The 16,586-nt window shown below is 38.6% G+C and overlaps 1 protein-coding gene across 7 annotated transcripts in view; it reads right to left on the reverse strand.

Annotated features, from left to right (window-relative positions):
- Window positions 1–1,861: 1,861 nt before the first annotated feature.
- NPAS3 (neuronal PAS domain protein 3) overlaps window positions 1,862–16,586 on the reverse strand; it is a 609,138-nt gene continuing 594,413 nt past the window's right edge. For 4 of the 7 annotated variants that reach the window (XM_086462814.1, XM_086462813.1, XM_086462811.1 and 1 more), the window contains 3 exons: window positions 9,207–9,354; window positions 5,962–6,089; window positions 1,862–3,171 (listed from right to left, as the gene is read on the reverse strand). In XM_086462814.1, the coding sequence (XP_086318940.1) occupies window positions 1,862–3,171; window positions 5,962–6,089; window positions 9,207–9,354 (1,586 nt within the window). The remainder of the gene's footprint in view (window positions 3,172–5,961; window positions 6,090–9,206; window positions 9,355–16,586) is intronic. The other 3 variants (XM_086462809.1, XM_086462815.1, XM_086462812.1) reach the window with 1 other exon arrangement.

The following is a 16,586-nucleotide window of genomic DNA, read 5'->3' on the forward strand; positions in this document are numbered from 1 at the left end:
TAGTGCATTGTGGGGTACACTGGAAGAGTAAGTCATACCCAGAATTCCTCTGTGGGAAAAATGGCTCCATTAACCTTGAGCTAGTTAAGAGTCTTTTATCTCTGAGAGTGAAGAAAAGAGAACGAGAGAGCAAGAGAAAGAGAGACGGGAAAAGTGTGGAGGGGAGGGCGAGAGGAAGGAGGAGAGAGTTGAGGATACACAACAGCAAAGCAACAGCAGAAATTAAAAGGTATACAGACAGTGGAAGCAGCATAAGGTGACATTACAGAGGAAGGCCACCACACAAAAACCACTAACCCCCAAGAATCACTGGTTCACTAGGACTGCAGGAATGGGACTTTACCACTCCGGACTAGAGATAAAGCACAGAGAAGACAAAGGACAAAACAACTACATTAGCTTAGTATATACTGCATATAGTAACACACATTGAAACTGCAATGGGACTGACAGCCAAGGACACTTACACATTGTACACATTACAGTTCTCACATCTGTTATTAGATGCCTTAACAAACAGCTGCCAAAGATGGAGTGGAAGAAGAATTTATATTTGACAGTCATTTGGAGTGTTTGACACTACACTGTGATTTCTGGCAACAAAGACAAAATAGGAGATTTCTTTTCTTTTACTTAATGTGCAGTTTTCAGTTGTAGTTATCTATTTCAAGCTTATTAACCCATTCTTTAGTTTTAAAACATATTGGTTTCAACACTAAAAATAAGGAAAAAACGAACAAAAAAATACCCAAATCAAAGAACAAAAAGAAATTTACAACCTTCCCTCTATAATATTAAATGAAAAACAAAACAAAACATGTTAAATAGTTCTTCTGGTTTTCTTTTTTTACTCTGAAGTGTTATTTGACATTGTAAAATTAGCCTCAGTCACACTGAGAAAAAAAATAAAGCAAAATAATATGCACCTAAGAAACTGCTCCTCGCGTCAATTAAATTGAGTTTTTTTTTTTTTGTTTTTAAGCACTTTTTGAAAAAGGCTTCCTGACCCATTTAAATTTGATGTGAGGCTATGCTTGTTAGTTTGGAGGTAAAAAATTTTAAGTCCTGCAGCAAATGTTAATGAGGGCTTTTGTCTTAACTAACCAAGGAGACTGCAGCACCCGACTATAAACCAGTACGGAACACATTCTTTCCAAAAAACCAGCCCACAAGCTGCATATTGTATGAAGACATTACAGATTAATAAATGATAGCACCATGGTTTTAGAAATTAAGTTAAAGTTTCAGTAATTAACATTTAGTCCAACTTTTTAACATTCTAGTCACAGGCCAGAAATTAACTTTTTAAGAACCCAAATTATTTTATGTGCAAGTAAGAAAATCTTAACCATAAAAAGAGAATTAAACTCTGCATAAAATTCTAAAATACTATCCCCTATTTTTAAAGGAATTAGGAACAAAAACCCCTTTTCATTTGACTTAGTCAAACAGGGCACATTGTTTATGCTTGTCTCTTTTAATCTTGATCATATCAAGATCATTTTGAAGTAAAACCAATGGTTGTCACTTTAAAATCTCTTTACCACAACACTGAGTATTCTATGGCAGAGGCATACACATATTAAAGGCATCTTAATAAAGATGCAAAGGAAAAAACACACATCTTAGAAGAAGACAAAATGGCAGGCAACTGGTACTTCGACTCTCTGAAGGCAAAAATAAAAAAATATCTTTACATTAAAGAATAAGTCAAGTTAAAGAGAAAGGGAATGAAATGGGGACCATCATATTGAGAGAATAAGCTGACCTGCTCAAATTCAAAGTGCTAGAATTAAAGGTCTAAATTAAAACATAGTCTATGCCTCAGAGTATAACACTGAACACAGTATGTGGTCATATTTCAATCCTCTTTCCGTTCCAGAGTCTGTGTAGTGTGAATGCCATTGCTGTACACAGGAAATGGAAGAGTGGAAAAAAGTCCTTCGGCAGTTGTGAACACATTCCCTGCAGGCATTTGGGTCAGACTGGCCCCGCTCACAGCACTTCCAAACGGTCCCGACATATTGAGTCGGTGAACGTGGTGGTAGAGCATTTCCATCGGTGTTTTAGGATCCAGCCCAAAGCTGGGGCTGTTAACATCAACAAAGTTAACAGCATGGGTGTTGGGGAGGAGGTTGCCCTGCATGGCTAAAGTAACTTCAGCTGGAGCATACCGAATAGTGCCAGTGGTGTAGACCCTCTGAGCAGCAGTGCTGGTCGCAGCAAGGGTTCCCGTTACCCTGTGAACCAAAGGAAGCACCACATTGCCTGCTTGTAACCTCTGAAGGGCTTCCAGGTCCCCAGTGTACAACAAAGAGTTGGAAGTTGTGGGACCTCCTGGATGTTTGTCCCGTGGAGATGCTGAAAGTGGGGGTGACAAAGGGTCAGAGGACACAGGAGCCAAGGCCGAGTTGGACGAGGTGCTGAACTGAGTTTTACGGCTGGCAGTATTTTCAGTCCCTGGTGGGGTGAGAACGGAGTCTGGAATGGAGACATGTAAACTACTGCTGGCTTGGGGGGAAGGGAAGTGCTCGGAGCTGGGGGGCTTGGTCATACTGTAGGGTGATTCGTTCCTTGAGATTTCCCTGTTAGGTGGGTAATTCCAAATACTGCTATCATTATCAAAATTGATAGGTTCTGAGATTTCTGTTTTAATTTTGAGCACTGAGGCACTGTTTGGTGACGAAAGCAGCTGGGGCTGGTCCACCAAAGCTGAGTCAAGTCCGTTTGGACTTGAGGTGCTTGACAGCCTTCTCCGGATCATGCTGCCTCCCTTTTGCTTTTTTCTCCTCTTCTTCCTCTTTTGATGTTTGCTGGAAGACTGGGCATTTACTTCCCCTGCACTGTCTGAGTCCTTGGCACTGTCTGAGGTCAGTGATTCACAGTTCTGCAACCGCAAGTCTGACTCACTCTCAACATAGCGCTCCACCTTGATCTGCATAGAGCCAAGAGTGCCAAAACTGTCCTCAGGGGCCTTTTGATTCTCGAAGTCAGAATTTTCAAAGCTGTCGTCACTGTCCCTGCTGTCCTGGTTGCTGGAGCTGTTCCCATCATCATTACAGTTCATTTCGTTATCCGACTGATTTCCTGACTTTTTCCTGTCGGATTCAGGGTCTTCGCTGTTTTCTGACTGGTTTCCTTTCTCATCCGACTTTGAGTTCTCATTGTCCTCTGGAGCAAAAGGAAAGTGAAACAAACCATTAGCAACAGGAACATATTATTATAACCCAAGTCCAGACTTCTACCTGACAATGAGATTTGATTGCTGTAAACTTTCTTTGGCAAAAGGTGTTCTCTTTTGTAGAGCCACAACTTTTTGCAACGTTGTGTCAGGAGAGTTTTGATCACCATAAATCTCTCTGACGCAGGACTGTTAATGCGCTAAAAGCCTATGCTATATGGCCTGCGCCTTGATTGAGGGCGGTCTTTTAACCTGCTACCTGGACAGAAATCATTTTGACTACTGTGAGCACAACAGCATTGTAGCTGTGTCATCCAAAGAGGAGTCAGTGAACAAACCCATTATAATCGTTATGTTCTGGTGACTGTTCTTTCACATCCATGTTCTCCTACACGAGGCAGGCATCCAGGTGTAGCACTATTTACTAACGAAGATTCTAGACCTCTCATCTCATTTTCCTCTCACTATTGCCACTTCCGAAGTGGCATAGTGTCTCTGACTTCAGTGGAATTACTGCCAATTTCCTCCTGTGTGAGAGGAGAAGCAGGTCATACGTGTATAAATCTGAATGAATAAACCAGTTAAAACAATTTTGTTATGTTGCTAGACTGTCTTCTCATATTACCCTGAAGGGCAACAAATAATAAAAAAAAACAAACCAGGAAAAAAATTCAGTCAGCGGATTAAATTCTTGATTGATCCAAATCATCTAAGGGCCACTGAAAATAGCCCAGCTACAGCACTGAGAAGCTGTCACTCTTCTTGCCTGAATTAATTTAGTTGTGTTTTAGATTTTTACCTAATTCTAACATGGATGAGATAAACACTCTAGGCCACTGGACTCAGACAGCAAAAGCAGCGTTGAGACTGAATACGCTCCATTATCATACCATGTTTGAAAGGGTCATGAAAGGCTTCAGGACACCCTGTCTTTTACAGACCAGCCAGAAATCTTTTGTTGGGAAATAAAAGATGTTTTTTCACTCATCAGAGCCAAGTACTACCCTTTTCAATATACTCATTTTAGGGGGAGAGGGGAAGGGTCAGTTTTCCTCTAAAGATTGGTTATTCCTGGAGCCATGTCAATACCAGTTTCCCAGAAGTGCTGGAGAAGGTGGGCTTGACAGGGAAGCTGCCTGAGGATTCAGGGCAATGCACTTCACAAGTCATTTAGCAGGACTTTTGCTTGAGTCACCAGCTTAAGAGAGACCCTCCCATTTGGAAAATAAACCCCACAAAAGCAAAGTAACAGCCACAAACCCCTAAATCTCAAGCTTTTTGTTCCACCTAGGGCTGAATTTCTCCTCCTTTTTTTTTTTTTTTTTTTTTTTTTTTTTTTGAAGATGCTTTCTTGTAAGGCCACGGTTTCTAGCTGGTCAAGAGTGGGCTTAGGGTGAGGTAGTCTAAAATTGCATAAAATTTGCCTGGGATTTTAGTAGAGCTTGAACTGAATTTGTTTTCATCCAAGGTGGTGTTCTAATTTCAGGTCCTTTGGCATTTTTGTTCAGTTCTTTTGTAAGAAACAACCCCCTGCCTCTTCTGTCTTCCAAGACTCCCAGATGTCTCCTTCTGAGATGTACATATCTGTGCACCTTTGAAGAATGCTCTCTTGCTCTGCATCAGCCTTAGGAATCATGAATGCACATGCACTTCTCACCTGGAGAAACTGACAGCACACATGGGAAATGCAAACTGTTCTCCACATGTGTGTTACTTGGCTAATTAGGAACAAGACAGCATAAACGAAGCACTGGGAATGGGTGAAGAGATTCCCAGTGATGGTGGGCAACAAGCCTGTATGTGTGCCTAATGTTGACAAACCATCAAATCAAGCTGTCAAAGGAGAACAAATAAAGGCAAAAGATGAAAGACAACAGTCATATCATATAATACAACATTAAGGCCTGATCCTCTTCTAGCTCTTGCTTGATTTACGTCACTGTGATTCACTTTCTCCAGATTTTTTTGGTTGTTATCATAGACACAAGAGAAAAATCACATATATACTTTGCATACTACAGCAGAGTAACATCCTTAGTTCTAGGGCCACAGGAAACCATGCTCCTTTCAAAGCCACATAATCTGTACCTTTGCCTCGGTAACCACTTTTAAAACTAATAGGGAATGTATGAACCATCTGTCACTGGACTATCTGTAGGACTATTTTACATGTTGAGTTTGACAAGTACATCTAGCTTTTAAAAAGCAGCTGAATTTCCAGATGTAAAAAAGCTTAGAAACAAATGCTTGAACCCGCACCTTCTAATAGAATACAATTCTTTCAACCCAAGAAAACCCACAAATTTTGCAATCTTTACTGGCCCCTAGTGAACCTCTTCAAAAAAGTATTTATACAGGAAAAAGGGTCATAAAGATTGACAGTAGACACTTATCTTCAGAATGTATGCCTACTCTGGAAGGATAAGAACTAGGATTATACTCAACAGTTACAATCCCAGGTCCTCTGCACAAAGCACAATACCTGCTCATGAAGCTGGGAAATCAAATATTTAGTTCAGTCCAATGTAGGCAAGAACGCATGCACAGAATGAAGAGAAATACTGAGGAAATGGGGATATTGTGGAAATGCTGAGGTCATTAAAAGATTTTGTTAGTGTTTTTCAATTTAATTTTACAGGTTGTTTTTAGTTGTTTGGGTTTCTTTTTTCTTTTTTTTCTGTTTTTTTCTTAAAAAGGAGCAATCCTTGAGAAGTAGAAGCAACTGGAAAGCCAGCCACGTGGCTTTCATGATATAAACATTTTGTGGTGTAAAGGCACACCATGTGTGCTACCTGAGTTGTCCTTTGAGTCCGATTCAGAGTCAGAGGTCTCCGAGGATTCCGAGGTTTTCTCTGGCAGATGAGGAAGTTGTGCAATATCCATTGGAGTGTCCTTGTACTCTGGGTTGCTGAAGAAGAGACAGCAAATATAAACACAACTGGATGATTTGCAGTTTCATGGTTTTTCTTTCTTTTCATATCGAAGTTCAGGAACAAAGAACATAAATCGAAAGAATAGCAGAGCAAACACAGAAACATACATTTTTGGTTCCTCAGAGCTTCGCAGCAGGGGTTTTATCAAGGTTTATTTTAATATTGCTGTCAAATACTTATATTGACCAGGTACTAAAACTCGTTTGATTCTAGTGAAGTTTTAGAGCTATCAAAGCATTCTTACTGAAGTGGGACACCATGGCTTGTGTAATATCTAACAGTAAAGCTACACTGTGTAATCATCCAACAACAAAATACCTCGATTTCGATCCCATTACTGTGCCTAGAAGGACAGAGAGGGTGTTTTAACTTTTCCAATCTGTTTCTCTCCCACTGGCAATGTCTATTAGAGTTATCTCTGTAACAATGTTCTCTATCAACCTTGCCAGAGCCCTTTCAATACCCGTTTTTCTCAACGTTCCTGTCTTCCACACTTTAATCAAGCAGACCATACATAAAGTTAGTAAGAAGGCACTCGGTTAGGGCTAGAGAGAATGGCCACTGCTAAAAAGAATTTGGCCAAAAAATAGATAAAAAAGGTTATATATTTTTTTAAACACTGCACACATGCATCCACATCACCAAGAAACCAAAAGCAAACACTCTGAGTATATGACAGATGCACATGTGCATGTTAAGATGCATATGTTAGGGATAAAGAACTGTCAACACACCCATTATAATCATATCTTCATCTGCTCATGTGGTGCTCACCTGTGACTTGTTAGCAATGAACATGACTGCAATGTAAAAAAGCTACACTACCAGTGAAACTGAAAAAAATCCCCCCAACCCTAAGCTTTTTCTTGGTTTGTACCTTTTAAAATGTGCTTGTTTCCCATATCCATGCAAAGGCAGGGGAAGAGACACAGCTAGACCTAAGTGGCATAGGAATGTTGAAAATAAACAAGGTCTTTAACCATTTTTGAACAGGTGAGCATTTCTGTGCAGTTCAAATTCCAGCCTGGTGATAGAGCAGAAAATCCGCAGTCCTGCGTAGAACAATACGAGGCAGCACTGGGGGTGACTGACACACTATCACAATGACAGTGTGCCCATATTCAGCCTATTGCCGTGTACTGTGAAAATTCAGAGTTCACACAGTTCACATTGAAATGCCATTCTTACGATTATCATCTTTATGGTTTTGTCCTGACAAAGTGACTTTATTCTGTTGCATCCCAGGGTAGTCCCCAAATTTGCCCCCTTCAAGCAAAAGATGTTTGAGGGCTTTCACACTGTGAATAACAAGTTGCTAGAACAAAACAGCATTAATCCTCCCTGTCACTATAATTAGTCTATCCTTTTACAGACAGCTGAATCATACTTTCTAATGCATGGAAATGTATACAGACCAGTACTCCTGCTAAGAGTAGACCTAATTATGCCTTGATCTGTCATTAAAATATTATTTGGACATTTGGATCTTTTGTGGATTCCAGTACTAGGAGAAATCTAAATTAAAAATACAAATTCAGTGGAGAAATTAATCTTTCTCTAACAGACTGGTGAAGGGAATGCAGCAGAAAAATCGAGTTCTGGGTGAAGACTTCAGGAAGATCACACTGCTTTTCTCTTTCTGTCGGTGGAGGAAATAATTTTGTGGGACATTTGTGGACTAGGTTCACCTGTTGTCTGGAAAACAGCAAAGGGGACAGAGGCAACTGTTCATAATTCTCATGGACCACTTTTCCAGCTAGAATATGAGCACATTTCTGGGCGTTTTGAAGCCCTGTTAGGACTGGGGCAGTGAAGCTGCACTTCCAGTTCAGAATTGGCAGGCTTAAGCTGACTGAAATGCTGCATTCTGCCTCACTTGTAAAAAGAGACAAAAAAGTAGCAGGATAAGGATATATTCAGAAATGCCCGTGCTCAATCATAGCAGGACAGAAATATGCAAGCCCCAATGAACATTCCACTGCTGTGGAAGGTTTCCCACAGTATCCCTCAATGCTCTCCTGGCAGGGGTTGTTTGCCCCTCTTCCCCAAAAGAGGAATCAAAATATTTCAACATGCAAGTTTAGGCAGGCACAGTCTCTTAAGGGCTTGCTGGACTTGGCATAATAAGTCACAATCTAACCCCTAGACATCACTTTGAACTCCAATGGCATCAAAGGGAATGTAACAAACCATGACAAGGAACTTAAAAGGAGAATAGGCCAGAAAATAAGAATTGCATTTCATAACAATCTCAAGGTTTCAAATGTTATTTTTTTGTTGTTGTGGTGTTGTGGTTTTTTTTTCCCTGCTCTGGAATGAAACAGAAAATCCCCCAGTCTTACTGAATATTTTCACAAAACAGAATGCATTGAAAGGTATTTTCAGAAGAGAAAGGTCAGGTTTGTAATTCACTGTCTCCCAGTGACTGTTGGTCTTCACCTGAGTTCAGAAACCAGTCCATTAAAGATACTTGGGCTTTCGTAAAACAGAATTTCTCAGGGAATAGCCTTTCATTCAAGATACTACTATCTCAGTTTAAAATAGTTTTAATTGCTATTTTTACTTTTAAATCCTATTTTGCATTTTTCAGTATGAATACTGTCTGATGATTACCAGAGCAACATATTAGTTCAAGGCTTTCCTCCTGAGAAAATTCGTCTGTTTGGAGTGAGCTGGCAAACACCTTTCAGAGAGACCCTTTTGTAGCATTCCAGAAGTTTGTTTCCCTGCTTTTTCAATAACCAAATAAACCAGCGCCAAACACTTCACACCACATTTTGTAACGTTTGGATCATTTTTATCTTTGAGCTCAGGTTGAGTAGATTTCAGGGCAGTGAAAGAATGCAATGAAGTGAAGGGTGTATTTGAAGACTGAGGCAGCATAGTAATTCAAGAATATTCCAGTGTACTGACACATGACAGATGTTTCAATAAATATGACCAAATGGCACCACTTTTGAGGCTGACCATATGAAAAGTTCTTCTCCTTAACCTTCTTCAGTAGGCAATTGTTTTTTTCCCTAAAACTCTCACCAACAGAGACAAGCAACAGAGACAGAAGTTCAAGTGAGAGAAGTGACTGGAAGACCTACCTAAGAAGGTAATTGACCCAGATGATATTCTTCTCACTTGCATTCTTGGCATTGACAGCTATGGTTGCACTAGACTGTATCCAGATATAACCTCCGTTCTTCTGCATCCAGCGGTAATACTTGGTTACGCATTGACCCTTATTCAGCACTGGCAAAAAAAAAAAAAAACGAAACAAAATGGAAGCAAGATACAGTGCATGTTAGAACTGTGGTAAAATGATCTTCATTGTACAACATGCCACAAGTATAAGCAGAAGATACTTGGCTTCCTTTAGGTTTAATGCAGCATGCCAGTGAGATGACAAACCGGATCTGAAGTTTAGTATAACTAGCTGTGTGTTTTACAAGTTTTTAAAGTACAATTTTAATCTGTTCTTGGAAACTCTAGTGGAAGAAGAAAAGTAAAAAGAACTACAAATCTCTTTGGTTCACAGAATACTTATTTCTGTGTGGACATTTCCAATGCGCTCAATGTCAAACCGTAAAAAAAGAAAAGGAAAAAAAAAAAGAGGCAAATTTATATGTGATTTATTCATAGCTCCTAGGTAGACCTCTTTGAGATTCTGGATATTTGAAAGGTTTGGGAAGATACTCTACCCCTGCTGCTTTGATCATTTCTCCTTATTGCAGGCAATATCAACCACTGAACTTATACATCTGTTTCTTTGATCTTGTCAAACAGAATTTACAGTTCTCAGATGAACCAAATCTCCACTGGTCAGTGGGGGGAAAGTCTTGTGAGAATTTACTTTCTACGAGAGCAAAGTAAATCCACCAACAGACTGAGAGAGAGGCCTAAGGGAGGCACAGAACGGCTTGGTTAGAGCCAAAGAGTGACAGCTCTCTCCAATGTTTGAAATGTGCTAGGAAACAGAGAAACAAGTAAAAGCAATCAGTAATGTGAAACAGTGTTATTAAATGCTTACAGCAAGAAAGCTTAAAAATACAGATGTTTAAAGTTTAAAAATATTTCAGTCAAAAGATCGCCAATTTGAAACAGATTTGGTTTGTATCTGATAGTTCAGTGTCAGGAGAAGGGGATGAAATGCCAATCTTCAGTGGAAGGGAGCAGCATGGTTTTAAGTAAAATCTAAACTATGCAAAATCTGGGCAGTATTGTTACTTGAGCACTCACTCTCCTCTGCATTTCTCACTAATCTCATAAAGCTTTGTGCACTAGAGGGCAGTGTGCATTCATATACACCTTCTGCTTTTGTCATGTCCTTGTCTCCGTCTGCTAAAATGAAAAACCTCTAACTGCTGTAATAAATTTGGCTAAATTAGCTGCTAAATGGTTATCTCAAGTAATATGTATTTGCATTAATCATCTTGCTCTAAACCAGAACAAGCCAGAGTCCTAAAGACGTAGTAAATTCATATTGTCCATTTAATTACGGCTAATAAGTGCTTCATATACAATAGTTTCATGAAGTACATTTTCATTTTTTTTTTGTAGAGGGAAAAGAAAAAAGTCACTTTGGAAAAGAATAAGTATTTAAGGCAGTTAAAGTTCCTACCATAAATGTGACAAACGACACTTTGGAGCTTTCAAGTTAACCAAATGTCTATCCCCCTAGTTATACATACGAATGTATCTATATCTAAATCCGTGTACAACAGATATCTACAGAAAATGCTATTTACAAAGGTGGCCATATAAACACAGATGCTTTCTTACCTTGGAGGGATCCCCCAATCCCTACTCCAACTACTGAATAAAAAAACGCATGTAAAAAAGTGAAATGTAAAGTGCAAGTTAGTGTAATATGAACAAATATTTGTGATCTGGGTCCTGCTGTTCTTCAGCAACCTCTAGTTAACTAGGTTTGTATCTAGCAGAGATTCGTAAGTTTCCCTAAATTTTTACTTTTCTATTCCAAGCTCTAAATATTCTGCTATTATAATTCATTGGCTTCAAAACCTCATTATACAGTAGAATAAAGATAAAATACGAACAACTGACTACCCAGCATTTCTGTCAAACCAATGTTTTAGAAAACAATCTCACATAAATTAGCCCAACTTTATCAGTTATGAAGAATAAGGGAAGAAAAGTACTGCTGTAAGTTTTGATTATGGTAGACTTTTCCATTTCAGTAAAATAGGACATTCACGTACTCTGTTTACAGCTGACAGTAAAAATGATATGCCAAAATCTGGAGTGATATTGTCTCTTTTCTGGAAATCTGAACACCCACAGGTGTGTGCAGAAACTAATAAAAACTATCTGCACTTGTATCTACTAATTATACTGTTGTCTTCTTTATAACAGTTTTTATCTGAGGAGTTTACCATGCTATACAAATACCAAAGGATGAATCCTCACAACTGCCCACATGCACATCTGAAAGTCAAGGTACCAGATGAGTCACCAGACAGTGACTGAAGAGCACACTGCAATTCTGCATAGTGATAACTATGAGGACCCAGATCCTCCAGCTCTTCCAGTTCATTTCATCCTAGACAAGTCCTTCCTCCTTCAATACCTTCTATATTGGTTGTTGCCGCACTGGAAAAGTCTGTGTCATGAGCATTAATTTTGGAACTATGGAAAAAAGGGGGAAATCAAAACCTTCTAAGTTATTTCTAAAGGAAAAGGTGCTTGCTTTTTCAAGAAAGATAATTCAGTGCATCAGAGTTGTATACAAACCATCTACAGTCAGAGTTCAGGCTCCCAAATTACTATACATCCAAAGAATATCTGAAATACTGTCTTGAAAATGAGCTTTCCATGAAGTTCATCTACCTGCAAATTCCCACTCTCTATTTGGCCAGCTCAGATATATTACCACATACACAGGATTTTCCTTCCTGCATCTGTCTAAAGCACGTTTCATATGAGAGATTTGTGGACCACACTCTGAAGGAAGTCCCACGATTCAATATAAAAATTCTCTCTGTAAAGAGATTCTCTGGCAGACCAGCTGTGCTGTGCTGCTAAATCTGGTTCTTACTTCCTTTGAGAGTGCACTAGGCACCCCTAAGCCAGTTCTGAATGCTCGTACTATAGCTTGGGAAGAAATTTCTCAATGTGATCAAAGAGAAAGAATGAAAAAAAAAATTGAAATGTTTTCTAATTTATGGTATTTTTTAAACTGTTGCCATTGCAAAGCTGAAACTTAGATGAGAATTTTGAGAAAACAAGCAAATAGAAGGACACATCAGGAAGGGAAACCTATCTGGTTTATTGATAACCTAGTGTTACCGAGTAAAGCCCAGTTTCATTTTGAAGATCTTTTTGAAGTTTGCAAGTACAAGGAGTCCATTAATAAAGTTACTGATTTAGAGAAGAAATAAAAATAAACAATTAGTCCACCCTAAGCTCTGCTTGTGAAGTTTTGTTTTGTTACTAGCAACAGACCACACATTTCAGCGCAGCATAAACTCCTGAAAAAGCAATGCCATGTGGACCACATGGTGAACTTAATCAGCAAATCCCATATTGAGAATCAGGGTTCAGCTCTGTATTTTTTACACTGAGAAATGCAAAATTTTAAATTTCTATTTGTATTACACACAGAGTTCCCAGTCTGGCAGACAACGCAGTACAGGGGAAGGTGAGACTTGTGACCACATTGGTGGCGTGGCTCATGTGACTGAAGCAACACAGGATTATGCAGGATTGGGCCATATAATTATATATATACATACACACACATATATAAATCCTTTAATCAAAGGGAATAACTGAGGGTTAATATTTTAAAACTGGTGACCTTTATGTTAGCTGCACAGATATATTCCCTAAAATGGTGGATGCTAAACTTGATTAAATTTGCTGAAACGTTACCTGGTTAATCAATTTGAATTCAGCATGCAAGAAATGCACAGTATATCATGCTAAGAACTCAAAAAAAAATCTCACTTATTTCTCAAAGTATGAATATATTGCTATGTACACAGTTCCCAACAGAGGGATTTCAGTTTTCCTCGGTAGCTTTGCGCACAGCAATATTCTTGTAGCAGTGGAGTGAAGGAGGGGGAGAAGAAGAAACAGTCAGTGTTCTTTGCAGGAACCTATTTCTGTTAGCAAATCAAAATAAATCAGTACAAGTTTGTCTTAAGAAATATGGTTACAAAAAGAAAAAGAACATAGTTTCTTCCTGTAAGGCTGTTCTGAGAAATCAAAGCCAAAGCTTCTAAATAGTGAGTTGTGTTTTAAAAGAAGGAAGTAGCTTAATTCAGTTTGAAGAGGAGATAAAGAAATTGTGTATCAAAAGCAGTCTTTTAGCAAAGTCTCTTACAAAAGGACATTTTACTCATGTGCGTATGCATTTAAAAGCTACACTATATTGCGTATTCAGGTAAGTATTGAGTAAATAGGAAATGATGAGATCATCTTACATATTCACACAGCTTCACAAAGAGGCTCTTTATAATTGGTGAAAATATTGAGGTTACATCTGCTGTGCTATTCACCCTTCTCCTTGAAATATCTTTATCAATGACTGGATGGTATTGATACTGAATTCCCCTTGCGATAAACTTATAAGAGTATTTTTAATTTACTGCATAAGGATGAAAATGCCATACTTAATACCATGGTCGGCTACTTAGCTGCAGCCACAAGTACTCTTTCTACATTCACAAAACCGGCAGACGAAACATGAAAAGGAATACTGACTCTTTAATCTCCACTTCTCCACCTAAGGCCCAAGGCAAACTGACAGGGTAACTTCATTCTGGAAACAGAGGGGTTTTTTTATTTTTTTAATTCTGGATTACTTTTTCTTCTGCTTTTGAAAACTGTGGGCTATAGGGGAATGAACCTGGCATAGACTTAAAACATGAACAAGTTTCTTTATCTGAAAAGTTACAGTCCTTGATGCTTACAGGAAGGTCATTTTCAAAACCCACAGGAAAAATAGCATCACAGCCAGAAAGAGTGCATTAAGTGCCTTATTTGCTGGTAACAGAGACAGTTTTCCATTTATAACAGCTCTGAGGATCAAGTGAGCCTTTGATGTTGTAAGGACTTTTCTATAGATTTTGCAATTAGTGAGTTAGATTTTTTAAATAGAAGGTAGCTACAAATTAGATTTTAGCAATGAAAAAAAAGTGCTGAGCAATATTTAGCAATGTTAAATGATGTTTGTTACTTAAACAGAATTACAAGGTAGATGACAGGAGACTTGTAGACTTTCGATGAGCAAATGTGTGCCATCTATATAGCTCTCCACAAACACTTTGATGTAAGCCAGGACAGTGTGCAAACGTGTTCTCTACCCACCAGGCCAGAAGTGTGGCCTCCATAGCAGATTGTTTGGGGAAGAATGCCACCTTCCCATCACAAAGGTCCCCACAGGTCACATTGCTCTACCTCCCCTCATTGCAGACAGTTGCTTACTAGCCCTGTGTGACTTACTGTATCTCAACAAATTTTCTTAAGAAAAATATAGAGATAACTGTTTAGAAAAGTACGGGGTCTGTGAGGCTTTAAAAAGCTGCATTTTACTCATGCCATATGACAGGAGAAAGCCCTGAGTGCTGGACCGAGAACACCTTTTTTAGGTTTGGGTAGAAGGTAGTGTATTGTGTCAATGACTGAGACTTGGCTGCTATTGAGATATGCATATTAGACAGTAATAAGTGCTGGGTTCTAAAGATAAACTCATCTTTTCCAAAGTCAAGCAGGAAGTAGCAGGTCAGGTTCACGAAAGAAAACTGTACCTCACTGGCAGCCAAACTCCCACCTAACTTCTTCATTCAGCTGGGATAATTGCTTTAAGCATATACAGTCACTCTAAAACTGCTAAGTGTGACAATTGATTCAGTGCTTGCTTCTGCAATATGGGACACTGTTTGATCTTCCAGTGTAGGCATGTTACATACATAAATACCTGACAAATTAGGCAAAAATAATAGCAACAAACTTGCAGGAAAAAAAAAAAAAAGCCTTAATCAACCAATTAGAAAAGTTGGAAAGCTTAAGGATCTTTAAAAACTAAGCAGTATTTTTCCTGCCTCACTTTGCAAAAAAGCAAACATTAAAAGTGGTCTGAGTCAAACTGTTAAATAAATATGGATTCATATTAGGATCGAAGTTTGTAGCTCAAGGTCATCACTTGCCAAATACAGTGAGAAAAGTCTTGCATGCTACATGTCCATCTAGGGAAGAAAAGTAACTCTAAATGGTGAAAATAGTTTGGAAAAGCATTCATGGGTTTTGTAACCTACCCTAATCCCAGGACAGTGGTACTTCAGCCATCTGAAAATTCCTAGCCTCTGCTAGAGACTGTGCCTTCATTTGATTCCAAATTATCTCAGATAAGGACCAGAAAGATATTTTGTTTAAGATCAACCCTATGTTATCAGTTTACATGATGTCAGTTCACAGCAGCAGTAGGAATTTATTAAAACCCAGTAGAACCAGAAAAAACAGTATTTCCCAGTAATGAATACGAATTGTCATCTCCTGCTTGAACAACAGGGACACTTTCCCTCTTCCTTTCATGGTGGTTATAACATACCATTTGTTCATGGTCCATCATTTTAAATTACAATTTTATAATTATGCTTAACAATAACTATAAAAAAGAATATATAATGCTAGGTAGGATGTTTATTTTAATGTATCACTAGATGCATTCTTCCATGGAAGCGCACAGCATGCATATCAGAAACCTTTTCTATTGTTTGTAGAGATAAAAATGATGTAAACAAACTAACTAGATAAGTTTATTTAAAAATAAACTGGATTGAAAAATGAACACTAGATTTGTCTACCTAGGATTCTCTAGCTTTTCTTCTCTCTTTCTTAACTTTTCTTTTCCCTCATGATTTGTCTGTCTCCCCATGACTTTTAAAACTTCAATCCTGCCATAAAGTGATTTCCTTCTGCTAATATTGAAATGGTCGTTTAGAAACCTAAGCCTGCTTTGAACACCAACTTCAGACAGAACTTCCATTATCATTAATGAACTCTCTCTGTTCAAACTGGAGGGGAAAATGAAATCCCAGATCCAAATTTTGCCCTCAGCTACTAAAACGCAACATCAGAGGAGAAATTTGGCCCTGCTTGCTCAAGAAACTTAAATCTGTCCTCCATCTCTCCACTAATATGTCCATCATATGACAACCTATGTAAGATTAACAGCTTTAGAATATAACCCTTTCCATGCCAAATGGATCAGCAGACTATACACAACTATATCTCCTACAAATAGGAAAAGAGAAGTTTCACGGAGGCAGATTGACAGCAATATTAACTTACTTTTTGAATTTTACAGGTTAAAGATGGTCTGTTTCAAGCGACAGGATCCCTTTAAACATGCTTTCATTTCTGGAACAGGAGTCCCTGTTCGGATACTTGGACTGAGTGAAATGAGTGGTTTTCTCAGCCTAAAGTTCAAACATCCTTCTAACCACCACAAAGATTCA

Source organism: Leptosomus discolor, chromosome 3 (genome assembly GCF_034619465.1).
Source record: "Leptosomus discolor isolate bLepDis1 chromosome 3, bLepDis1.hap2, whole genome shotgun sequence".
Classification (NCBI taxonomy): Eukaryota; Metazoa; Chordata; class Aves; order Leptosomiformes; family Leptosomidae; genus Leptosomus; species Leptosomus discolor.